The sequence below is a fragment of the Acanthochromis polyacanthus genome, chromosome 17 (assembly GCF_021347895.1).
Source record: "Acanthochromis polyacanthus isolate Apoly-LR-REF ecotype Palm Island chromosome 17, KAUST_Apoly_ChrSc, whole genome shotgun sequence".
In the NCBI taxonomy this organism is placed as follows: Eukaryota; Metazoa; Chordata; class Actinopteri; family Pomacentridae; genus Acanthochromis; species Acanthochromis polyacanthus.
This window is the reverse complement of record NC_067129.1, coordinates 15,471,850-15,497,326: the sequence shown is the minus strand read 5'-3', so window position 1 is coordinate 15,497,326 and position 25,477 is coordinate 15,471,850. Positions and strand designations below refer to the sequence as shown.

Sequence of the window (25,477 nt, the reverse complement as noted above, 5' to 3'; positions counted from 1 at the left end):
GAAGGACAGACAACAGTAATGTCAAGCTATAGTTGTTTATCAAGTATAGGCAGTTGACGCATATTGTTCAGGTGAGGCTCACGACATCTCAGCAAAAGAAATAACACAAAGAAATACAGCTGAGGTAGAGAAGAATAGATTTTACAGATTTTTCTGACTGTGGTCACTGGTTGAAATTCACTGTGTGTATTTTGATAAGTAATCAGTAAAATGAAGTGTTCAGTTACAGGATGCTGTTTCAGACTAGTCTACCAATTATTTTTTTCATCAAGGGTTCACTTCTTGGTGTCCAAATCTTGTGTTTATGGAGATTTTTTGTGTCTGTGGTTCCATCACAGCAAATCAAGTTCATAAAACACGATCTGACAGCAGAGGGTACTCCAACACCAAACTGTTCCAGCAAACAAACTATTGAACGTCTTTGTTCCACAAAAGTCTGAACTGACTCGAGTGTTTCCTCACCAGTTCCCATGATAAACATTTACACAGTGACTTTGTTCCTTAACCCTGTAATCTGTTGCTAACAGATGTCAATGGATCCTATTCAGGCCAAGAAGCAAACAAGGGATCAAAGAAACATGAACAGAAGTGGACTGTCAATAGATTTGTTATTAATGAAAGAAAGGTTAAGAACCACAGCAATGTAAACAGCAGCGGGCTTCAGGTAACATGTAGGAACAGAGTAGAGGAAGTGCAGCTTCCCTGAGAGTTCTAGATTTGTGCTTTCAAATCCCCTCTTCAGATGATTTAAGGACTATTAGATGAGCTCCGGTGGGTGTTTAAGGTGTATTCAGGTGGTTTTGAAACGTCTTGAAGAAATGCAGTTGTTAACACAAAGCCATCAGCAAAATGTGGCCAGCACTGAAGTATTATATGACATTTAATACCTTGCAAGAAACAGCCACACCAAAACCACACCTCTGTTTCCTGGTAATGACACTTCCTTTTATGCAGACTTCACCTATTTAGCTTCTCTGACATGATGGCAAAGTGCTCAGTTCCTGTTGTGACAGCTCTGCAGAAGGTAGCTCATTCTGTAGTCGCCCACACTGAAGTGAAGTTAGGCTGCACTTCCACTTTCAAACGTGTCAGTCATAAAATCTACGTGAGTTCAGTGTCAGGAATTAGGTGATCTCACGCAGCATGCATGGCAGCATTCTTGCAAAACTACTAATAATGCAGCTTGTTTGATTCACTTTAATTATTTTGAGGAGGTCTCAGATGGGTAAATTTGTCAGCATCATCCTGACATTTCTACATTTATTTAACTTCACTGTATTTTTACAACAGTCAACATGATTTAGGTCTTTAAAAAAACACAACATGGGTGCTTTGGTTGCTCCTGTCAGAGCATTGTCGTGCACATTCTTGCATTCCTACCTACAGGTTGGTTCGGTGGAAGATGACACAATGTAAAAACTTCATACAGACACAACACGTACATGATCTCTGCCCAGAACAACATACCACACCATAAAGTATTCTAATACAAGCACGAATTTGTTTACAATCTAGAGATAATTCTGTTAATATGCAGTCTTATCAACCACATGAGCAAATCATTACAAGCCTTTTTTGCTTTCATTTTCCCTCAGTGCTACTCTACTGATGAAGTCTTTCACCGCCGAATGGATGGTAAATTTCTGGCCCAAGCTGCACTGGTCGGCCTCTCTGGTGAGGCAAAAACTCGTCTGTGAACAGACAGATATCCCTTAGCAGGGTGAGGGATCCTGCAGGGGCTCAGAGACTGAGATCTCTGCAGTTTCTTGATGGCTGCCGTCCGCACTGATGAGTTCAGAGGTGCAGGAGAACGTGATGTAGACCAGTAGCTTGACCCCATTCTGGTCGATGAGGTACCTGGAAAACAGAGTGTTTCTTTGTATTGATCAAATGCAGTTAAAGATGCAGGGAAATGAAATGTAAATCTGAATTTAGTTGTGTGAGATCCAAACCTGTTGGAGGGTGAGTGATTTGGTCAGCAGCCTGGCAGTCATCTGTCTCCAGGCTTCTGCTGTTCCTGACAGCCTGCAGGGAGCGGAGGCTGGTCCGCAGAGGTGACCTCATCCTGCCTGGTGATGCTGCAAAAAACATGCAAATAGTTCATTTGTAGTGCATCATATCTAGTGTCTGTTGATGTGCTGCACATTCAGAGATGAATCTAGAAACATCTTAACTTTCTTGATGTAACATCTATATGTAGCATTATCATCTATAAAAATATGAATTAATTTATGTGTTACTTCATCTTTAACTATTTTGTGTTTTTCTTGTCTTTTCCTTCTCTCGGTGTCGACCTAAAAAAAGAAACAGTGATGAACACAAGACATGATCTCACCATCACAAAATAGTGATGGTGAGATCATGTCTTTGCAAGATGAATGGTTCAGATCCTTTCAAAAACTCCCACCAAACTGCCTAAAGTGGCACTGGTATACAATCTGTGTTTGAGTATTTTCATGAGATCTCACCACCATGCAGAAAATCTCACTGAGAGCCTTTAATCATGCAAGAAAATTGAGGATCATCATAGTGCATTCTCTGTGTACCTTGATTCTGAGCCAGTTTAAGCAGCTTGAATTGGGTGACTTGCTGGTGAAGTCTGGCCAGTCTGGGACTTTGGCAGCCCTGCATAGCCGCTGTGGCTGCTGACTGGTAGGGGCAAGAGCTGCGTGATGGTACACCAGACTGCCAACAAGAGGAAGATGAAGCTTCGGTTTTATGGCGAGGAGTAAAGTCGTCAGTATTTTCAGCTGTGGCACTAAAACCAGAAGAAAACATCACTGGAGACTCGGTGCTCCTCTTAGGTGAAGCAGTGGCAGGCATGGAAATGTAGTCCTGACGTAAACCTGAAAAACAATATGGACCAAAGGTAATATTCCAATCCACACCGATTGAGCAGTGTACGCTAAACAATCAAAATGCTATTCTGAACTCACTGGCTTCCTGTATCCGGGCCATAATGTGGACATCTGTAATATCCTGCAGTCTGTAGCTTGCGGTTATGGAGTCATTGGAGATGTTCAGCTCATTGTGATCTGTTGATAAAAGCAAGACATGACATTAGAGATAGTACATTAGTATGTGCTTTAATTTGAGTCATTTTGTGATAACATAGAGAGAACTGTGTTGGAGCGCTTTTTAAATCACAGTACCCAAAGCTTAGGATGTCAAAAGTGGACACACAGAGAGTCAAACTAAATCACTGCATCATTTAATATTCATTCAAAGTTATCAACGTCTGCCTGAAGTCTTTAACACATAGAAATAGTCCTTCAAGTGCTGCATCTTCCTGGTTCCTTCCCTGCTGCAACCTTCAGCTTTTGGTTGTTGTGTAGTCTATCTTCATTGGATTTAATCTCTGCCAGACTGAGATCAGGCAGTTTAACTCGGGCAGTCAAGATTATTCCAACTCTTTGCCTTGAAAAGCTCTTTGGTTGCTTTAGCTAATGTTCAGAATCATCGTTCTGTTGAATGATGAACTGTTATCCAGTGAAATCACTAATAAATGCCAGTTTGCAGTTCCATAGCATGTTTGACAGATAAGCTGATCCTGGTTGTCTCCACAATTTCATCTTTCCATCAAGATAAAGGTGGATTTTTTGTTTCCTCAGTCTCAGAATTCATTTTGTAGGTTTCTGTGAACTGTGTCATGGCCTTTCAGTTTCTGGGTCACATCAGGGGTTTGCACTAAGTAACGAGTTCTTTGATGCTGTGCTCATGAAGTCGTCTCTTTGGTGTTGAAAAGAAACATGTTTACCTATATTGGGGAGATCCTGACTTGTGAATTTTGATTTCCTGTCTGTGTCTATTGTTTTTTTTTCTCTTACAAAGTACGTGCTCAGCTACTTCTTTTCTGCAAACCAACTAAATTTGATCTTTTCTTATTTCCTGTGTATTCTCTTTGCTGCATGAACACTGACATGACAGCTGTTTGAGAAACATTTAGTTGCTAACATAAAAGAGTATAAATAAGTACACCTCTTCTATTGTAGTATCCATTGTTTTATTTCAGATTGACTAAAACGTGTAATTGTTCAAATAATTCTTGGCTGAACCGTAAAAAACGTCTATCTGTAGAAAACAATATTCCCGTAATCTGTTATTTCTACATGTTGATTAATGTGTTTATTTCATTAATATGCGTTAACAGTTATATCTCAGAGTAATGTGTATAAAAAGGAGTTCTTGAGTCTTTGATTATGACATTACCTGAAGTGTCAGAGGCGTTGTGTGTTGTGCTGATAGATGAGGAGTCCTCAGAGACACTGGCAGCATGATGTAAAAGTCCAGGACGTCTGTAGAAGGGATGGCTTGATTCTGACAATAAAGAGACAAAATTCATCATTCTGAAATGTATCTTTCTTTAAAGTCAAGAATATTTGCAGCATAATGAGTGAATCTGTGCTTACTTTGATCCAGCACATTCATCAGTACACGACATGCAGCCTCCATCTCAGGACTGGGGTTATCAAAGACGTGTCGACACCATCTGAGAGCAGACTCCCTGTTCTCCTCAATCGACTGCTTCCTTGGAGACTCATATAACCTGTGATGAGGGAGACAAATCTGACTCCTGCTCAAGAACAGAGCTGTTAAGAAGACTTCTAATGTGACATACTAGTCAGATTGAGAAACAAACTTTCCTGAACAGCATCTTTTAAAGTGTATAACTTGGAACACGGACACTTTTGTGAGCTTATCATTAAGTCTTCTAAAATTCAAGGCACCTACCAGCTCTCTTCATCCTGAACATCGTCCTCTATATCAAGGATCTCCACCAAGTCCAAAGCAGACTGTTCCTCTTGTGTCTCCTCACTGTCCATGATGTCTTTTTCACCTCTAAAACTGTACAACGCTCTGTCTGAGGCACAACAAGGTGAGGGTGAATTACATCCAGCCTTCAGATTGTCCAGTCTTATTCTGGCATCCATGGCAAACGACCGATTGCTACAACTCTTGAACCTTGCTGGTTCAGCATCAGTCCAGATGTTGCAGTATGCGTCTGAACTGCCCTCCAGCTGCACACAGCTTCTACTGAACTCACTGCACAGAAGATGATGGTTTACGCTCATGTCAACCTCCACCGGTGACTGATTGCAAAAATAACAGCTCCAGTCGCTCGTCACTTGGCCCTGGAGATCCCTTATCTCAGTTAAAATCCTCAAAATTTGTCACGTCTTTCAGCTTTTGTCCAGTTTTGCTTCATTCCATGTCACTCCTCCGTGATGAATAGATGCTGCCAAGCCAGAATCTGACGTAATCAGGCTAATTTTAAACCAATACGATGGTAATTTTGCTCTTTATATGCAGCAACTGTAGCTTTACCATACCTTCTATTGCCCCAGATTTGTTGAGTAGGGCTGTTAAGTATAGACACTCAACAGATTGGATGGATTTAGAGAAGACTCATGAGCTTATGTGGATTAAAGAGTGCACGAGTTGCTGCTAAGGAATAAAAAGAGCCACTTGACATCACACCATCAACACTAATATATCTACATCTGTAGACGAGTGACGGTAATAGAAATACTTGTTGGCTATTTTAATAGTATGTCATATTGCTATTCAACCATCTAGGAGTGTTAACTGCTAAATGAGACATGTTCTCTCCTCTGTATTACCAATATGCATTGCATGTGGTGCTGTTGGTTTCCTTTGGTTCTCAAACATAAATGCTATTGCTGAATGCTTGTGGTTGGCTGTTTTTCAAAAGTACCCGACTCATTCATCACACTTGAGGAAGTCGTGCTGAGCAGCGTGGTCAGATGCAGCTTCTCGCTCTCTCTGCTGCACGCAAAAGCAGATTAACACCAAGATTTACAGCCTCTCTGTCAGACATGTGACATCTAAAACTCTCCCACTTTCTCACCCAAACCCCAGAGACAAACTGCTACTTTGTTGGGGTTTTTTTATATTAACTGGCAGTTACAGATACATGTTTTTCTGGAATCATAACTTTACCAGAAATCTCGTCAAATCTTACAAACGATAAGAAGCAAGAAGGTGCATTGTCAATATTTTACGGTGAAAAGGCTGGATAACATTGCACAAATATGTTTAATTTCAGATTTACACTGCAACAATACTAAACTTTCTCCTTAATATTGTATCATGTGAGGCCCTTCCTAGTGCCAGAACATCTCTGGTCCTTTGGGGCACCAGGACGTTAGCAGTGGATCCTCTGGGTCCTGTTTGTTGCAATGTGGGCCTTCATTAATCAGGCGTCTTCCCACAGTTGCTCAACTGGATGAGGGTCTGGAAGTTGGCTCTTTGTCATGATCCTCGCGCTGTTACAGATCAGTTTCAAGGTGTGGCAGGATGGATTGTCCTCCTAAGGACAGCCAATACTGTTGTAACCATGATGGGTGTGCTTGATTTGTGACAGTATTTAGGTGTTTGGTCTGTGTCAAGGTAATATCCACATCAATGGCAGGACGTAAGGTTTCGCAGCTGAACAATGCATTGAGACAAATGGATCAATGTTATTCACTTCATCTGTCAGTGGTTCTAATGTCATGACTGATTGGTAACATGCACAGCTAGTTGACCAAACTATGAAATCACAAACCCAGAAGTCCATTAAAAGTGTAGTTTTTAGAGTAACTCCACTGTATGTCAGAACCTAATTTACTATGTTGAAAGATAACAAGTCTGCTGAACCTCTGGCCACACCTGGGTGTGGTTCAACACAGTATGTGGTGTTTCAGTGGGGCCACAAAAGCTGTTTGTCAGAAACAGTTCCAGAAATCACCCACATTGAAATGTTTTGTATTTCTGTTTTTTTGTGTATTAAACAAACAAAAAGACACAGATCAGCTTTGCACATCAAGAATAGCAGGAGAAGTATAGAATAGGAGATGTATAGTTTTGAATTTGGAGCAAAGCCAAGTTGCCGTGCTTTCAGACTTTATGATAAGTTAATTGTTTCCTGGTTCCAGAAGGCCACTGATCTGATTAACCAGCACCCAGTGAAAATCATGCAGTGCCTCTTTTCCATCCATTTAATTAATATGAATCAATTATTGAAAGAAAAAAAATGGACCAACGTTGGTTACACATCCAATCATTTTCACTGTCAGAGGAGCAAAGACATGAGCGAAATGGGAAAGATCTTGCAGTTCCACTTTCAGCCACATTACGGAGTCAATGGGCAGGTGGCGCTGTTGTAGGATCAAACAGGAATTCTTTAGCCACAATTCAAAATCTTACTGCATTTTTATTAGGTACTGAATTTATTCTCATGCTGTCATTATTTTCTAAGCAACAACTAGCGCCATAATTTCTTTAGAATTAATAAAGTTCTGTCTTTATTTACTTTATCTTATCTTAAATATGTAATTATACAACAAGTTTTCTGATAAAGTTTTTCAGTCATCAGGTTACCGTGCCAGACATCCTCGGGCAAAGCAACCCCTCCCAGTGTTGGTGCTACAGAGGAGAAGGAGGTGTCTTCTTCTCCTCCTCCGGCTCAGAGCCCAGAGCTGCACCTGCGCCCTTCACCTCACCGCCCACCGGCCTCCTCTTCACCGTCACCGCTCCCGTCTCCTTGCTGAGCCTCCGTCCGACCGACCCCACTTCTTCTCCAAAAATACACCAAAATGACACACTTCCAAGAACTCTCTCCTGTTTAAAATGTGGATTAACGAGCGACCAACCAGACAGTGAACCACCGCTTCTGCCGGGGGGAGGAAATGCAGGGCGAAAGCGGCAAAGCAGCAGCCGGGAGCCCCGCAGGAGGAAGCAGCAGAGCCGCCACCGAGCAGGTAGGACCGGAGCCTGGTTATCCTCCACATTAAACACCGCTGTGTGAGGGGTTAAGAGGCGGGTTACGCTCTAAAATCAGTTTGGAGGCTTGTTACGAGCCATTTGAGTTCATTTACCGGGTTCTTGTAGGTGTTGTGGGTCAAATTAAACGTGTTTGTGTGAAGTGGTCCAACCTGTCCGCCCACATTACTGCAGCTCAGACACATAGGAACAGACGCCCTGTAGCCCGCAGAGATAAAGAAAGGCCTCTGATCACTTCACACATGTGTTTACACAAAGTTTTCTCAACATGCAGGTGACTGTTCAACTTTTATGATACAGTCAACATGATGTGAAAAGTGAAAATAGGTGCTGTTTTCCTGCAACCTGTTGCTTTGTGGCTACTTCTGTCTTGTATTGTCACTGTAAATAGTCATCTGTTGACTTATTCTTATTTTCAGTTGTAGAAAGTGCACTTCATATTTTTAGAGGTGAAACAAAAATGTCAAAGCATCATCAGCTTGCACCTTGTCAACAGTGAGGATGTGATGTTTTTGCTCATAAGTGTGTGGGTTGTTCTGGGGGTCAAAATTAACCTGTTTTAAAGTTTGAAAATGTGGGAAAAATATATATTTTCGCACTGAAACTCCAGATGTCCACATTTTCAACATTTTTGGAAAATCTTTGAACATTTTTTGGTGTTACAAAAGAAATGTTAAAAAGGTTTCTTAAGAACATTCACAAAAAAATCAACCAATATCCAGTGAATTTCGCTGGATTTTGTTTGATTTTTTTGTGAATGTTCTTAAAGAAAATGTTAGAAGTTTGACTGATATATATATATATATATATATATATATATATATATATATATATATATATATATATATATATATATATATGCAATCACTTAAGATATTTTTAGGATTTTTTTTGGAAGATTTTTACTCATTTAAAAAAAAAATATTTACAAGAATTTTCTTGCCAAATTTCGGGGAATTTTTAAAAAATAGAAGTTTTAGGGGAATTTTTTTTTAACAAATTATTGAAATTTTCTTCATGAAGGTTTTTCAGGAAAAAATTGCTAAATTTTGGGATTTTTTTCAGAAAAGGAAACCATTTTTTTGGTGTCTGTAAATGAAGGCAACAGGTGGATTAATTAATTAATTAATCAAGAAGATGAAAATAATCTGCAACTGAATCAATATTGACAATTTCTAGTGTCCATAGTGCATAGTGATGTACCTGATAATGATGATAACAAAGTTGCTTACTCTTCCTCTGGTTGTTGACTAAGATGTTTTTATCAGGGCAAATGTTGATTATTGGTAGTCAAGGAGACTGATGACTGATATACAGGTGCATTTAAAATTACAATCTCAGTGAAAAGTCTTAACTTATGTCCTAAATGTCTTTAACTAAACGAGAAATTCCCTACATTTATCCTTCAGACTTGATATTGCCTATGATGTTTAACCAATCAGATGGTGCTGTGGGTGGGACATTGACCACAGAGCTGCATCAGAGACAAAGTAGCACATTTTTAATTTAATTTATTGGGAATTGTTTGAAATACACAATAACAATAATCAGAAGAATACTAAATACTGGACTGAATAATTGGCCAGTCTGAATAACTCCTTGCTTCCTCTTTTAGTGCTGCCTTTAGTGGTGTTTGTTCAATCCTCTGCTGTGTTTTATACACTTCCCTTATTGTTCTCATATCAACACATAAAAGTTGTGTGCCTCATCGTCCTACATCATATTGTAAAACCATGTTAACATGTTTTACACTAGATATGACACGTGGTAAACCAAGTTACAGAAAGCATGTCATTGTATTTTTGGACTAAAATTTTTTGAATTTAAGTTTAGAGAAACTGTGAACGTTGCATTGAGTGTATGAGAAAAGCAATAAAACAATGACGGTAATAGCATGTGAAGCAGCCGCTCTGCTGTTATCTTCACTGAACTTCCTCCCTGTGACCTGACAGCAGAAATAGTTCCTCTCTTGTTCAGAGGTGATGACCTGCAGGAAGGAAGAGGAAGAAACAGTTGCTGTGTTTTATTACCTGAGAAACTTTATCTAAAAGCTTAACCTTATGTAGCTTGTATATGTCACTGTAACCAGCAGATGCTCTGTGTTATAACTGGCATGCTACCTAAAAACAAGGATGAATTTTTAAAACTGTTGTTGATTAATATTCTGCTACCCGACAAATTGTTTTTTATATTACATGTAATCCACATTTAACAGCTTTATTATGAAAGAGTGAAGGTGACAGGTCCATTCTAGATTTGTATTGGTGTCTGCATTAGTGTAAAATAAGTGTCTTAACAATGTAATTTTCTGTTTTTCAGAATTCAGTACATGTGAATGGACATGCTGTCACCCAGAATGGTCACAGCTCAGCAGCTCCACCTTCACCGCAACCACAGCGTGAATCTCAAGCCCAGAGTCCTGCACTCGCTCCCAACGCGACTGAACCGAGGGAGCAGTGGGGTGGAAAGTACGAGTTCCTGCTCTCCTGCATCGGATACTGCGTGGGACTGGGGAACGTGTGGCGGTTCCCCTATCTCTGTTATCGCAATGGAGGAGGTGAGCGGTCTTTAAACGTGCTCGCCGCCCTCTGAAGCCTTAAATGTGTTTGATGCCTGGGTGTGTGTCTGGTAGGATTTGTCACACCCGTTTGGGCATGAGGCCTTTGGGTGTGCACTGTCTTCCTGATCGTTCTGGCTTATTTTGCGCTCAGTCCAGAGCTCTCTATGGAGACTGGCAGCTGGAGCACAAAGCATTTCCTAATCCTCAAAGTAGAGGCAGTGCTTTGCCTTGATTACACACCAGACATGCAGCCTGTGTTTGTATCCCAGCTTCATGTGCGATCCATTTTTTTTCTGAAATCAAACATGTCATAGCTTGACGACCAGTAAAGCTGAAGAGCATCATCAGTAAAGCTGCCCTCTAGAAAGCAGTGGTATGAGTTAACCTACCTCTACAGGTTGTCTGCATGCACAAAGGAGGTAATTGTAGTGGATTTCTCCCCCCTGTACCTCCTACTAAAGATGATGTGTTTCTAATCTTCTCAGGTGTGTTCCTCATCCCCTACTTCATCATGCTCTTTGTTACGGGAGTTCCACTCTTCCTCATGGAGCTGAGTTTAGGCCAGTATGGAGCAGCTGGCCCCATCACTGTGTGGAAATGCTGCCCTCTGCTCAAAGGTAACCACCTCCTCCATCATGCCTTTTAGTCCAGTAATTACACACTTGCGTAAATTGAGACATTGAGACAATTGTAATTCAGTGGAAATGTTTACGGATAATTGTGTCCACGTGGTGACCTAAAACTGGTGTATTCGGCAAGAAGAAGCGTGAAAGTATCCAACCAAAGTTACAAGTTAGCATGCTATAATGAGACGGATACAAAAACAAGTGATCATCTGACATGCGTATCAGCAGTGCAAGATGTTGTGGGTTTAGGTGGAACTGTAAAATGTGGTTGTCATTGTTGTGCTATCTGGTCAGATCTAGCAGCATGCTGACTTGTGCAAGACTTCAGTGACGTTTAAGGCTACAGGCGCAGTATGTTCAAGTCGACCAGCAAACCGTCCCATAGAGACAGATGCAATGATTGGCTGCCTTTTAATAGGCCTGCGACAGAGAACAGATTTCTTTTGTCTGTCTATCAAAGCACTTGCCTTTTTGATTGTTTTTGGGATGACAAGAGACTTTAACCTTTTAACGCTGATTGTTGTGAATTTGCATCATACCGCTTGCATTCAGACTGCACCTGAGCTAGAGTATACATTCCCCCAGTGCCTGTGTGTGCATGTTCAATACGTACCTAGGAATCTTTTGCAAGCACTGGTTTCTCGTAGACTGGTCAGAGTGGGACCTAAATTATTATATATTTGTTATTATTGTTCTATATCTCTTCTATGTGTGTGTATCTCCACTTAATTTGGCAACAGCGTGAGAGCAAAAACACAAATAATTATTTTTTATATAATTGTAAATAAATTCAGGTGTCAAGGGGTTAAACAAATAGGACAAAAAATGCTCTGGGGATACTTTGCACACTCTGCTTTGCTTTTAATTGCTTTTCTAAACTGGTGCTTCCACTGAACCATGCCTAATGATCTGTGCAAGCGGCAACTCAAGCTGACGTCAGAAGGCCTGTGCCACCAGTCAGTCCACATTATACAGCCAAGCCTTGGAAATTAACTGGCTGCTGACTCACATCAGCTTGTCACGTCACTTCTCTACGTCATGTGGCTAACCCTAAAGATTCCTGGCAGCTCCGTAACTCGGCGGCTAAATCTAAACATCTGATAAAGAAGCCTGTAGCAACGTTTTAAAGACAAAAAAGTTTGTTGTGTAAGGGCAGTTTGTATTCTAAAGTGGAAACAGCAGCAGCTTAACTAGTTGAAAAAAGAGAGTTAGGAAAGTGAATACAAAAGGAAGTACATAGTTTTGGTTACCAAGCCCAATTCTAAGTGTCTGAAATGGTATAATCAAGGCTCAGTCCACTCTGAAGTGTTCATTAAATGTACGTATTTCCTGTTTCCGCAAATACAACTACCACTTTATGTAACAGAGGATTCACGTCTACCTGGAATATGACCCATCTGATGTCTTACACCATATGCCTCACACAATACTGTGCATCCTCACACCTTCTATTTTGTCTTTTTACGTAGGTATTGGCATTGGGATGCTGTGTGTGTCCACGCTGGTCTGTCTCTACTATAACGTCATCATAGCGTGGACGTTTTACTACCTGGGCAGCTCGTTCCAGAGCCCCCTGCCCTGGTCATGTGACGCTGTAGCCAACATAGCCCTCTGTGGTAACAGGACCACCAGCAACAGCTCCACTGCTAAAACCCTCAGCCCCACAGAGTTTTTCTGGAAGTAAGTGGTTTGTTTGTACTTAAATGCATCAGGCTTGCTTTGTACAGACTATCGGGGAAAATTGTCATAAATTATATAAATAGTTTGTACATTTGTACATCTTCATACTAAAGGATGTTTTTTATATTCAAAAATGTTAGACTTCAAGACAAACACGTTTGTCTTCATGACATGTTTGTTAAAAGCCGCACACAAAACGTGTTCCAATACTTGTTTACATGATTGAACACTTCAAGCTGTTTTTCAGCTAATATGACACAGGACTTCCTGGAAACAACTTGTATGATGAAATATCATCCATTATAGTAGTATATAACACTTACTTAATACGTAAGACTTTAATTTTTTTATATAAATCATTGTGATGTTTTATAGCGACAGTAGAAAAATGAGTAATATAGTAGAATAAGCAGACAGTGAGTGACTACCACGCTCTATTTTGATGACAAAGAGCAACGCGTTCATGATGTTTCATAACCTTTCAAGTTAAATAGATAAAGCAATAAGAAGTATTTATGATATTTAAATATGTAGCTGTGTGACTGGTATTATACTGTGTATTACATTATACTGTATATCATACATTGTACATTGTGGATGCTTTTAGCAGCTCTTATGCATTCATCATTTACATACATGTAAATACCCTGTTCTTCCTCTACTATTGGTGTAATATTGCCCTTATAAGAGCAAGTACTAAAAATGTTGCTCATTTTGCAAATCCACTGGGACTTTTTATGGTGTGTGTCCTTAAAGAAAACCATCTGAACACTTAAGACAACACAGCCACGGTCACTTCTGAATCCCAACAGCTATGCCTTGTGTGATTTGCGTCAGACAGTGCGTAATAAATTTGGCTAAAAGGGTGTGGTCACAGAAGTGCTGTTTCATGTTTGTGTGTGACTTGTGTGTCTCGTAGTGAGCGTGTGCTGGGTGTAGTGCACAGTAAGGGCCTTCATGACCCGGGCCCTGTCCGGTGGCAGCTGGCTCTGTGCCTGCTGGCTGCCTGGATCATCATCTTCCTGTGTATGCTCAAGGGCATCCGCAGTTCCGGCAAGGTGAATCAGCACACTGTTGTTATTGTCAGCTCCCCCAGAAAACATACAATCTGTTCCCTTTGCTGCCATATCTTGCTGGTGTAACGTGCGTCTGTGCTGCGTGTGTTTTCAGGTGGTTTATGTTACGGCTACCTTCCCATACTTTGTCCTCATTGTTCTGATCATCAGAGGCGCCACGCTGGAGGGTTCGCTTCAGGGCGTCGCTTTCTACCTCACGCCAGACTGGGGTCGCTTAGCTAATGCACAGGTACTTCTGAAGGTCGACTGGCACACATGAGGCAGACAGGTCTATGAATGCAGTGATTAATGCAGATTTTCATTGTTCAACATGTTTGTGAAATTTTGCAGGTGTGGAATGATGCAGCCTCGCAGATCTTCTACTCGTTAGGTATTGGAGTTGGAGGGCTGCTTTCTATGGCCTCTTACAATAAGTTCGACAACAATGTTATCAGGTGAGTTTGGCTACGTTCAGATTGCAGGTACAGGTGACCTAAAACCGATTATCTTTGCTCATTTGTGACTCACAGCAGCTTTTTTTAACTAACCGTATAATCAGCTCAAATCAGGTTTTCTTCTATTCTGAATTTGCCTACTTTCTTGTGTGGTTTTAAATCAGATGCAGGTATGATTTTTTTGTAATGTAACCTCAGTCTGAGTAGTCACGTTCGAATTCATGGAGTTGTGTGTTAGTTTAAGTCCAAACTACTGGGAGACGTTATAACTGAAACCGCAAAGGAAGACTTAAGTGGCCTTTATTTCTGTATGACGGCTTGTTACATGTGACATCTTAATAATAAGAACAAACTTTAGCTTTTCAGCACATTTCAGAAACAAAAGGCTTTATGATGACAACATGATTTTAAAAACTATCTAAGAACCAGAAGTTGGCTTGAAGTTAAAATGTTTTTAACAATTGCTATCAGTTAGAAAAAGCCAAACAATTAGTGTGAGTTTTAAGGAGAGTTTTAACCCCCTGAACCCTAAAACCTGCTGGCAGCTTTTCTCATTTTTTAAAAACTGGCAAAATTACAAAACTTATTGCAGCTAGAAACTGTAAGAACAGTAAGAGTCACCAATTTTCCAACAGCTCTTGAACTACATTATTTTTGTGTATTTTATGTTTATAGCCCATTTAAAAAATACCAAAAATAAAGCATTTTGCTCTAACTACATTCTTTAAAAGACAAAAATTCTGCACTCCTCAACACAACCATAAAGCCATGACTGACTCGACTACGACCAACACTAATGTGACAAAAATTCAAGGACTTTTTGGCTGAATTGGATTGAACTATAGGCTGTTTTTACACATAGCGTAGCATTGCATTTATACTTTATTACACTGCATAAAAAAGCCTTTAGAGTACCGTTTCCATAGAGTTTGCATTCAGTACAGTTTAGAACTGTGACCAGCTCACACTAAAATCTGATATTGGCCACAATTAAAAAATGCAGTCATATGCTTAGCCAAACAAACAGATCTGAGCAATAAATCTGAATTTGGCACTAAGGCTTGCAGTGTAAATGTAGCCTGTTGTTGCAGTCATGGAGGCTTCAGTCTCATAATCATGGCTCTTTTTATTTCAGGGACACTCTGATTATCACCACAGGAAACTGCAGCACCAGCTTCTTCGCAGGATTTGCTATTTTCTCAATCCTAGGTCACATGGCCTGGAGGAAGGGAGTTCCTGTTGCGCAGGTGGCCGATACAGGTAGCTACACTCTGCTTATTTTGCTTCGTAATCCTGTGGATCTTCATCCAGCTCTTCTCAGTTGGAGATATTAAGGGCTCATGATATCAACATCTCTCACCAATGTATCACTTACATCATGCTTTTTGTGGCTTCAGGTCCTGGATTGGCCTTTGTTGCTTACCCAGAAGCCCTTGCTCTGCTGCCAGGGTCAGTCTTCTGGTCCATTCTGTTCTTCCTCATGCTCTTTATGCTGGGCATTGATACGCTGGTAAAAATGCACACCACATAAAGACATCAGCAGAAATAAAAACATGTGAGTCCACCTCTAAATGTGTAATACCTTCACGCTCTGCTGCCTCACAGTTTGGCAACATGGAGGGCATCACTACGGCCGTGCTGGACGAGTTTCCGCAGCTCAGGAGGAACACACTGCACAAGTCTATGTTCTTAGGCGCTCTGTGTTTTTGCTTCTACCTGATGGGGCTCCTGTTAGTGACCAATGTGAGTGTTTTTAATGAACAATAATGTGATGAATCTGCACGTTTTGTATATTGAGACTCCCATTTCTCACGCTGTCTGTGTCTTCATAGGGAGGGATTTACTGGTTCACTCTCATTGACTCCTTCGCTACTAGTTTCGGCCTCATCATCATCGCCCTCTTCATGTGCATTGGCATCTCCTTCTTCTATGGTATCCCATCGCATCCCTCACACCCCTCATCCTCACATCACACCCCTCTAACCACGTCGGTCATTTGCTTGAGTTTCAGTCACCGAAAACATGTTGTAAAAACATAAGTTGGTTTTAAGCACTTTTTTCAGCCTCTAAATATCAGATCATCTCTTTTTTATTCATCACCATTTTATTCCACTTAATATTAGATCAAACATATTGTGTCTTGTTCTCTGTTTTCCTGATGGCGTCCATGTTTTTTCCAGGTTTCCTAATATGCAGCTCTTAATGATTTTTTCTTTTAGGAGTCAACCAGTTTTGTCAAGACATTATCGATATGATCTGCCACTGCCCTCCCTGGTGCAGCAAAGTGCTGCTTTACTTCAAAGCATGCTGGGTATTCTGTACTCCATTCCTTCTGCTGGTGCGTATAAGCGTCGGTGTTATGATGGATATTTGCTTGCAGATGCAGGTGGAATGTCACATCTGTTGTGGTTAACCATAATTTCAGCTGTATTTATGATGAAGATTGCTTTTTTTTGACTAGCCGCTTATGATACATCCAACTGATATTTTTTCATTTTAAAATATAATTTTCCTTATGTGCACAAAAGCTGCTATCATAGACAACAGGGTCTTAGTTGTCCATGCAGGTACTTTATTATTCATGTTGAATTAAGAACTGGTGGTCAAGACTTATGTCTTTGCTTTCTTCTGGAAATGGGCATTTGACGGGAGTGTTATCAGGAAACAAATATGACGACCTTTAAGGCCCAGTCAGAAAGAGAACATGGGTGTCTGTGTCATTGTTTCCAATAGTGTCAGTTTCTTCTCCAGTTCAGACTGAACACAATAAAACGCAACATTTTCAAAAGCCCCCATTTTAGGTGTCCTTATACCCTGGAACTGTGTGGACACCAGGTGTAAATGTAGCAGAATTTGTGCTTTTTAAAATGAAAATGGATGTGTGGATAAATCCTTATTGTGAGATAATGTGTTTTCTTAAATTTGTTGCACTGAGTTTCAGAGGTTTTATTGCTTTCTGAAGGTGATTGTGTTGGAAAGCAATAACTACTAGGCTGCTTTAGTGTAAATGTTGTTACATTCAATGATATTTTTCATGTAAATAGAAACTATAATACATCTGTTATGTTTTATCTGGCAGTCTCATGTGATATTAGTAGCAAAACATAAAAAAAAAAAAGATGAGTGAGACTATTTCACCAATCAGCAATAACCATCACTGTTAGATGTAGCTTTACTGCTAAGAAAATGACACCTTAAATACTTACAGCATTGTTGGTTTGTATCATGTACACCATTCATGTTACATCACTCCCTTTTATGTCCGCTGCTCTTCAGTCTATGTGGCCTGAAGCAGGATAAATGATCTCCCCATTCAAAGGTACCTGTATTGTCATGTTTTGCTGAGGGGTGAAGCACTGTGCTGCTCCAGAGAGTGGAAAATATTTAGTTACATGACTGGAGAGTTTGGATCACAAGCTTACAGAGAAATTAAAGCAACATCACTCTTTTGAAATCTACAGCAACCAACTGTGCTGAAATCTTCACCCCCAGCTGAATAATTAAAGAGGAGAAAGTGATATTCAATCTGAGTTCCCCCTGCAGCATTTCTGTACTGACCTTCCTGTTGTCTCTTCTTCTGTTCCATTGTGTGTTTGTTTGTTAAAACAAAACACTCCTCTGCTCATTCTCTGTCTTTTCCTGTTCTAGTTCATCCTGACTTACATCTTCATTGAGATGTACAACACACCGCTCCACTACGGTGATTACATGTATCCACGGTGGGGTAAAGCGTTGGGCGTGTGCATGGGAGCGACCTGCTGCCTACAGATCCTCATCTGGGCCATCGTGGCCATCAGCAGGGAAACTGGAACTCTGAAAGACGTCAGTATCACCACTATGTCATTCTGTCACTGTCAGGTCCAGTTACACCTCCGCTATAGTCACACTAATAGCTCAAACTGGCTGCCAGCGCCGTTTAAAAGTGCTCTATGGTAGATACAATGAAACGGCCTGTGTGGGTTTGTGACTGTCTGGCTCCTTTTTTCTGCAGCGCTTCCAGAAAGCAATTCGACCTCTGAATTCCTGGAGGGTAAATAACTTGAACAGCACCAGCGGGAGGACAGAGGAGCGCGTGGAGCCCGAGAGAGTGGAGACGCCGTTCACGGTCACGCTCACGGACATGGACTTCACTGCGATGACGTGGGAGGCGTAATAACGCAGAGATCAGAGACGAACTCACAATGATGAGCAAACTATGCTGCAAAGAGACAAGAATTTATTATTTTGTTATTCGCCCCAGCTTGGCCCTGGTGGCTGCATCTGAAAAGACTTTGTCCTGCAGGGCAGTGTGGATAAATTGGTTTATTTATACCATTGGATAAATAGCATTTTTAACAGGTTCTTTTTTATTATTTACATTGCATAGAATGTAAGGTTACAGAGTTAAAAAGTGGATCAGCTTCATCTTGCAGGATGCAGCAGGGTTCCACTAGGATATCTTATGTGTCTTATTTATTATCGTAGTACAGTAAGTTTTCAGAGGGACCGTGTTTTATTTGTTATGTTGAAGGAGGAGGGGCTGCTACCCTTCATATCACTCATGGACCTGGAGGAGTGACCACAAATCATCATCGGCCTGCCAGATTAAACGGTGCTGACGACACAGCTACACGGCCAGGAACTCTTTTAATCCATCGTTTTGAAATTCATTATCTCTAGAATAAGTAATGAAATAAAAACAAACTTGCCAAATTAACTATTTTTCAATGTACTGTTCATGTGTCCAAGAGAGAAGACACTGAGATCTGTTGTCTGACAATTTCCATTAGTCAGTTCTTAGAAATTTCTGCAGAAAATGTAGCAATTTATTCACTCCGGTTGAAAACTGTCTTTCAGAATGTACTGATTGTGCCATAAAAACAACTAAAGTCTACAGAAGTATTGTAGACACGCTTTTAAATGCTACATCTAAAAATTGTCCATTGTTATCTTTTGAAAAAAGGAAGTTAAGTCAGTGTGTATCTACATACTTTTTTATTTACCTTAACTTAACATTGACTGTTGTTCATTGTTGGTTTCCCCTCTGCTATTTATTAGAGAAACCTCATTAAGTTGTTGTTATATCATTTGTTAGATGTAATGCCTTGAGTAAATGATCGTTTTTATGCTCTCAACCTGACTAACATAACTTTTTAAAGGAGGGCGAAAAGGTTAATCAGGTTAGGCAGGAATGCTCAGAGAAGAAAAATCGGTTGTTAAAATGTTATTTATAGGCAAAATAGCCATGCTGCTCAGTTTCAAACATTATTGGACAATCAGGTTTTTCTTTTTTCTGGATATTTTGCTAGATATGCGCCGTGATGTTAAGCGTGGGACATAAAGGAATGAATAATATGAAGTGTTAGAAAAATACTGCACCCATGTGAGACTGCTCATTTGAACAGAGCAGTCAATTTACTGTTGCGCATCTCTTGAAGGGACTGAATGAATGAGGTTATCCCAGGTAGATCACATTTAAACATGCTTGGTTCTTATTGAAGTTTGAATCTTCTTTCTATGATTAAAGACGAACACTCCTCCACCATTTTCCAGGCCATGCTTCAAAGTGTTCCCTGTTGAGTCCTGCTGCAAACAAGCACAAGATGACAGAGAAGACATGCTTTTTCAAAACCCCTTCAGGCACATGAATGTTTTTTGCGTATTTATAAAGAGGATTTTCTCTTTCAAGTAATCTTTCAAGAAGGATCATGACTTTAGAACAAATTGTATGTAATTAAACTCCTCCATCTGTTTTGCCTTAACACACCTTGTTGCTATTCTCATGCACTTCCTGTGTATAAAGATGACACATTCTTTATATAACCATTTAGTTCCATTTGTTGGGATCTATATTTTTGAATGAGATCTGGTGAAAACCACTTAAAACCCCAAGATAATTAAGTGTATAACCAAAATGAGTTTAATTTAACTCATTTTTCAGTTAATAGGCTAAAAAAACACCTTTATGGTGATTATGTCTCTGACCAGTCAACACCATGGATGATCACTTCCACCTTGAAACTGCAGTCTGCTAATGAGTCTGTAAATCATAGATGTAGACTTCCACTGTTTTATGCATAAAAAAAAAACCTACAGAACCAATCTTGTCAACTTGCAGGGTGGAGCTCTCTCTTCTGGTTCAAATACAATAACTTTATTAATCCCCAAAGGGAAATTCAATAAAATGTGTATACTGGAAGCATTCCAGTATTTTACCTTCTTATGTAGCTTAGAGTAGTTTTATGGTGTTTGTTTAGAGTCACTGGTGAGCTGGTGTGCTCAAACTGCAGCAAGTGGGGAGGCGAGCATAAAGACAGGGACTTGATAGATCTGCACATTCTAGAGGAAGCAACAGTGTGAAAAGTTATATCTAAGACATTGCAAGGCAGAAATGTGTTATATTTATGGGAAAAAATCTAAATATGTACCTCTGACACGTACAGATTAATTTTTTAATGGATGTAATCAATGACAAAACGCATTGCAGTTTTAAGAAAAAATAGAGGAGTTATGTGTGGATTTTACCACTGGAGGGCAGAGGAGAGTGAAGGTTTGGCCCACTGAGCTTCTTTTTTTTTAATTTGCCAAATCAAATATGTATTCATAGAAAAAAAAAATGCTTTGAAATGTCTCCATATCTGATCTGAATCAGTACTTTGCCTTAAAACTATTCAAAAAATTATGTAATACAAGGAATGCAGCCAACTTGGACAACATCTGGTGTCACCAAGCGCAATGAAGACACAAATATGCATTAAAAAGGCGCATATATAAAAAGAACTTGATGTTTTAAAAAAAAGTAAAACCCTTTAACACTTGTAGGAAGGCACATAAAAAGCCAGCCTGACAACAGTTACAACTAAATTCAGCAAGCTCAAAGAGAAGAATCAAAGCACAGGTGTTAGAAAACATTTACAAAAAAACTCATAAAATGATCAGCTCAAACACTGACTTCAGGTCGGCGTTGTGTACCATGGCAGGAGTGTTCATGGTGCTCTGGCCATTGATATGCTCTCCATCTTTGCTTTCAAAGACAACGGCCAACGTTGACAACGGCCAGGTTGAACGTGCAGGGGTTCTAATCATAGTGACTGACACCTGGAGGCATGGACCAGCCACCTGGGGCCTGTTGGGCACTGGGGCCTGCAGAGATGTAGAGGGCCAGGGGGATATCCAGGTGATCCAGCAGCAGAGCCCATGGCAGCCAGATAGAAGGCCAGGTTCTGTGGAGTAGTCTTCTTGGAGGCCGCCTCCATCACAAGCTGGTTGAACTGAGCGGAGGGCGCGCCTCTCCCTGATATAGTGGCATATGAGAGGGCATGTTGGAGTACATGCTTTCCTTGTTGACAGAAAAGCGCTCTGACACCCAGGTGGTGTCCTGGTGTCTCCTCAGCTTCATCCTTCGTTTCTGAAACCAAGTCTTCACCTGTTTGTAGGCGAGGCCTGTCAGCTCGGCCAGGCTCTTCATCTCAGACGAGGTGAGGTACCTCTGCACACTGAAACGCTGGAGGAGGGTGTTCACCTGACTCTTTCCTTTAGGATTGTTTACGCCGGCTGCGCCTTGCTTCTTTGGGTCAGTTAAAGGTGGTGCAGAGATGTCGTTGTTGGTGCCCTCGCCTTCAGTGGTGGCCTCGGTATCGCTAATGGTGTCGCTCCCGAGCCGTCCCACCTCGTAGGCCGGTGGTACCCCGGCGTTGTAGTTGCTCAGGTCGCTGAATGTGCCTTCGCCCCAGCGGGTCAGGCTGCCGTGGTTCTGCTCGGACCCGGACGGGTACATTATGCCGTACACGTAGGCATGATAAGGAGGGTTGTCGTTGTAGCTTATCCGCGTCTTCCAGTCTGCCGTGGGTTCACCGCAACACGATGAAACTACACTCAGAAACAGTTCAAAAACACCGGGCAGCCGCACAGCCGCTGCTGTTTTTAAGGGCGTGGGTGTGGGTGTGGACAGGATGGAGGTGGGAGTCCCCATCTCAATATTTTTTATTTATTTAATTATTGATAAATTCTTTAGCAGAACGTTGTGGAACACAATCTCAATGGTAATGAAACAGAATTAAAGTAAAGTCAAAAGGCCCACTGAGCCTTTGCCACTTCCTTAAATTTCACATTCAGTGTCAATATTATATTAAAAGCGGATAATTTCACAGCAATCAAAGAAAATTCCACATGGAGATGGATGTTAAGAGACATTTAAAATATCAGTGGACACATTAAACAAATGAAAATATACATACACGTGTCAAATAAAGCTCCAGAATAAACGTGTGAGTCGCTGTGGTATGTAGTTAGATTAGGTTAGATGGATTATCATGACCGACTGTCCTGACTGAGCAGTAAACACTTCATGGTTCGCCCGCTTGGCGGGAGATATGCAAATCAGCGGATGTTGCGTAGATATTTTCCCGCGTTTTTAGCTTGTGAGCTTGGGTATGTTCGTTTGTGTGTGATCACGTGATGCCGGTGAATGCACACTGTGGTGTGTTTAATGTTACAGAAAGCACTGCGTTATTATGATGCTATAAATCAATTATCTAATGTTAGCGTCGCCGATGTTTGGTTTAACTACAAGCGGACGAGCAACAAAATTCATCGAACAGTGTCGTACACACAGCATGTACGGATTTACTGTGTAACAGCCGTGATACCGACAGCACCGCCCTCCCGCCGCGCACTCCGGTGACCAAAACGAACACCTCCACTCGCCCGGTTCCAGGAAGACAGTCCTATTTAGTTGTATTGTTGCCACGGAACTCGTGCAGTGGGCTTTAAACTAAGTTATTTGTTGTCTTCAAACCGCGGTTCTGTTTTTAATTATTGTATCTGTCTGTTAGGTTCCCGAATACCGAGATGCCACCTAAAAAACGCAACTCTGCGGCGACACAGATGAAGGAGCTGAAGCCCGGTGCCGAGAGTTCTTCACCAGACAAGAAGGAGAGTCCTGAGTTGTCTGTTAAAAAGTAAGACAAGTTGTGTTGCCTCATTCAGAACACAGTGGCATGTCAGCAGTCAGCGCCCTGTGTGCTAGTGTGATAGTGAAGCCTAATATTAAGCTAGTTTGTCCGGTGTTTCTACTGTTGCTAGCTAGCTTGTATGACTACTCTTCAGGCTGACTAGCTAGCTGCTACAAACGAAGTCAGGCCTGCATTTAGAGCTAAAACTAGTAATGTGTAATATCTCTTAACAGCTGTTTACAAAGTGTAACTATTCTGTAATAGATGTAGCATGAAGTGTTATAATACACAAATACACCCCATGTTGAAGTGAGGCTTTGGCTAACAGTCCCACTCTGTGAGGCTGCTGTCATCTGTGCAGCATGTTTTGATGTCCTCACGCTCCATGTTTCTTGATGTTTGACCTCCATCCTCCAGACACAGAGACAAGGATGCTGAGTTTGTGACTCTGAGTAAGAGCCTCCATGTGACAGACCTGGTATGTGACGGTGCTTGGAAGCTGTGGAAAACTGTCCAGGAGGCCATGGATGAAGTCACTGTATGTATTTATTGAAAACTGATAACAAAATTATAAACAAATGGTTTGCTTTTCTGACTTAGAGGGAAAGTTAACAATCTAGATTATATTGTTCTGATTGGGCAAGGTTTGAATGTGCACAAAATGTTTTTTAAGCTGTTAAACTGGTGACAAATTCTCTACTCTTCAGTTAATCCTCATTGTAGACAGGTGTGGCTGTAAAGGACAATATCAGGTAATGTCACCAGTACACAGCCACTCCTTTGACCAATGACTATGGAAAGCCACCTGAAAATGCAGATTTATTCAAATGACAAAATACCACAGACAACAAGAAAGAGAGGAGAGGAGAACGGGCTGTTGGCATGCTGAATGCTGACATGTCAGTTGGGGCCATAGCCAGACACTTTGTCATCAAAGAAATTGCTTTAGAAAACATGGTGTGACAGACAATCTGCCCTTTCATGGTGTGTATGGATGTAACATTACCTGATCTTACCACCAAACGACAACCTTGCCAAGCTCTTTAGGAAGAGTGGGCCATAATTGTATAAGCAGCATCAACAACCTCATTAACTCTGACTTATAATTTCTGCATTGTTAGTTGTTTGATGACGTCCATTCTGTTGTCGAGATGAACAACAAATACTTTTACACCTTTGTTAAGTAGAATGGGTAGAATTTAAGTAAATATATTCCATGTCGTGTTTATATTTTTGTTTAGTAATTACTGTGTGACTGCTAATGTACAATTTTTTGGGTGTCCCATTGAGGCAAAGAAAAAGGTGTAAGTGGAAACTGTATTATTGTGGTTGAAAACTAGTCAATAAAAGAACAAACATGTCCCTTCTGGAGACAGCTCATGCATGCTTTTCAATCAGAGTAAATTATCCACTGTGGCATCCGGTCCTGAATGCCAAAAATACACATCCTCATATCAGAATCCTCTCCTTGTTGGTGATGGCTTTGAAAAGCTTTCTCAAATTTGCATAATCAAAGACAACTTTGTATCAAACCTAAATGCATTTTTCACTTTACGGCAATAGTGCCATAACACAAAGACTCAAGACTGTTTTGTTTTTGCCTTTCGAACAGTCGTCAGGTACAGTACCAGAAACTGCATTGTGTGCAAAAAAAAATACAAAAAAAAAATCCCATTTTGAAAGATGTTTAATAACTGTAACTATTGTAGACAATAAAGCCTCTCATTTGCAAGCAGTTACCTTTCCACCTCTAATGAAAGGAGAGAAAATGCATTTTTCTGACATTGTGCTTTACCTCTTGTTTCAGGACAGTCATAAAAGGCTCTGGGGCACTTGTCTGTTTGTGACTGTGATCGAGATGGATGTCGCTTGTTTCACCTTGACTCAGGTTCTGAAAGCAGTCAGTCTAAAGTAAGTGCTCACTAGACTTTATTAGCAAAGTATCATTGCATAGTCTTTCTGCTTGCTTGCAACATTAGTGATTTCAGTTTACATTTTGTAGGAAAACTTGTGTAGTTTAAGCACAGAATGGCAACTCAGATTTTATTTGTTTGGATACGGGACACTTTTTTTCAGACTGCACATTGTTTTTCCAGCCAAGAAGATTCCTCAAAACAAGAGTGCCTTGTCTGGAATTGCTTTCTGCAGCATGCTAGCATAATAGATGTATTTGGGGCCTCAAGTAATTATCTCTGAATGCCTTTCACTTTTGTGGCACAAAAACAAAAGACTGAAAAATGTGAAGTAGGAATGCATGATACTGGATTTTAGCCCACATTTGTTATGCTCATTCTTTTCCAGCTAATCCTGGCTGATTGACATTGTGGATACTGATATGTGCAAATATTTTTTTTCTGCTGAACTGAGATCAACAAGTCTCACC

At 40.7% G+C, this 25,477-nt stretch overlaps 3 protein-coding genes and 1 pseudogene across 4 annotated transcripts in view; 2 read left to right on the top strand and 2 right to left on the bottom strand.

Moving 5' to 3' along the window:
* Window positions 1–21: 21 nt before the first annotated feature.
* Window positions 22–6,085, bottom strand: LOC110946991 (SLAIN motif-containing protein-like). 2 transcript variants are annotated; one of them, XM_051937214.1, is made up of 7 exons: window positions 4,732–6,085; window positions 4,410–4,546; window positions 4,210–4,317; window positions 2,937–3,035; window positions 2,547–2,846; window positions 1,953–2,078; window positions 22–1,857 (listed from the first exon to the last, which is right to left on the bottom strand). In XM_051937214.1, exons 1-7 carry the CDS (start codon window positions 5,070–5,072, stop codon window positions 1,619–1,621), a joined length of 1,350 nt encoding a protein of 449 aa, XP_051793174.1. In that variant the 5' UTR covers window positions 5,073–6,085; the 3' UTR covers window positions 22–1,618. The 2 variants fall into 2 exon arrangements, with proteins under 2 accessions (XP_051793174.1, XP_022044166.1); XM_022188474.2 differs by having other exon boundaries at window positions 4,410–6,085.
* slc6a7 (solute carrier family 6 member 7) lies at window positions 2,755–19,685 on the top strand. The gene is made up of 15 exons (XM_022188468.2): window positions 2,755–2,869; window positions 7,372–7,763; window positions 10,105–10,342; window positions 10,831–10,962; window positions 12,441–12,651; window positions 13,571–13,709; window positions 13,822–13,956; window positions 14,058–14,161; window positions 15,297–15,421; window positions 15,559–15,671; window positions 15,767–15,904; window positions 15,994–16,093; window positions 16,381–16,499; window positions 17,810–17,983; window positions 18,153–19,685. Exons 2-15 carry the CDS (start codon window positions 7,692–7,694, stop codon window positions 18,312–18,314), a joined length of 1,962 nt encoding a protein of 653 aa, XP_022044160.1. The 5' UTR covers window positions 2,755–2,869; window positions 7,372–7,691; the 3' UTR covers window positions 18,315–19,685.
* A 1,284-nt stretch (window positions 19,686–20,969) lies between these two features.
* On the bottom strand, window positions 20,970–22,086 carry LOC110946761 (uncharacterized; annotated as a pseudogene).
* A 733-nt stretch (window positions 22,087–22,819) lies between these two features.
* The window catches only part of rb1 (retinoblastoma 1), a 20,541-nt gene continuing 17,883 nt past the window's right edge, over window positions 22,820–25,477 (top strand). Inside the window, exons 1-3 of the mRNA XM_022188483.2 lie at window positions 22,820–23,100; window positions 23,512–23,632; window positions 24,902–25,005. Of these exons, the coding sequence (XP_022044175.1) occupies window positions 22,991–23,100; window positions 23,512–23,632; window positions 24,902–25,005 (335 nt within the window). The 5' untranslated portion in view covers window positions 22,820–22,990. The remainder of the gene's footprint in view (window positions 23,101–23,511; window positions 23,633–24,901; window positions 25,006–25,477) is intronic.

What these genes read in the sequence shown, in the direction of transcription:
- LOC110946991 (XM_051937214.1), bottom strand. Translation starts at nt 5,072, where the DNA reads ATGAGCGTAAACCATCATCTTCTGTGCAGTGAGTTCAGTAGAAGCTGT. An exon ending in GATGAATGTGCTGGATCAAA is followed by an intron (nt 4,318 to 4,409) that starts GTAAGCACAGAT and finishes CTTTATTGTCAG; the next exon opens with AATCAAGCCATCCCTTCTAC. An exon ending in GGCCCGGATACAGGAAGCCA is followed by an intron (nt 2,847 to 2,936) that starts GTGAGTTCAGAA and finishes ATTGTTTTTCAG; the next exon opens with GTTTACGTCAGGACTACATT.
- slc6a7 (XM_022188468.2), top strand. Translation starts at nt 7,692, where the DNA reads ATGCAGGGCGAAAGCGGCAAAGCAGCAGCCGGGAGCCCCGCAGGAGGA. An exon ending in GTCGCTTAGCTAATGCACAG is followed by an intron (nt 13,957 to 14,057) that starts GTACTTCTGAAG and finishes GAAATTTTGCAG; the next exon opens with GTGTGGAATGATGCAGCCTC. An exon ending in TGGCATCTCCTTCTTCTATG is followed by an intron (nt 16,094 to 16,380) that starts GTATCCCATCGC and finishes TTTTTCTTTTAG; the next exon opens with GAGTCAACCAGTTTTGTCAA.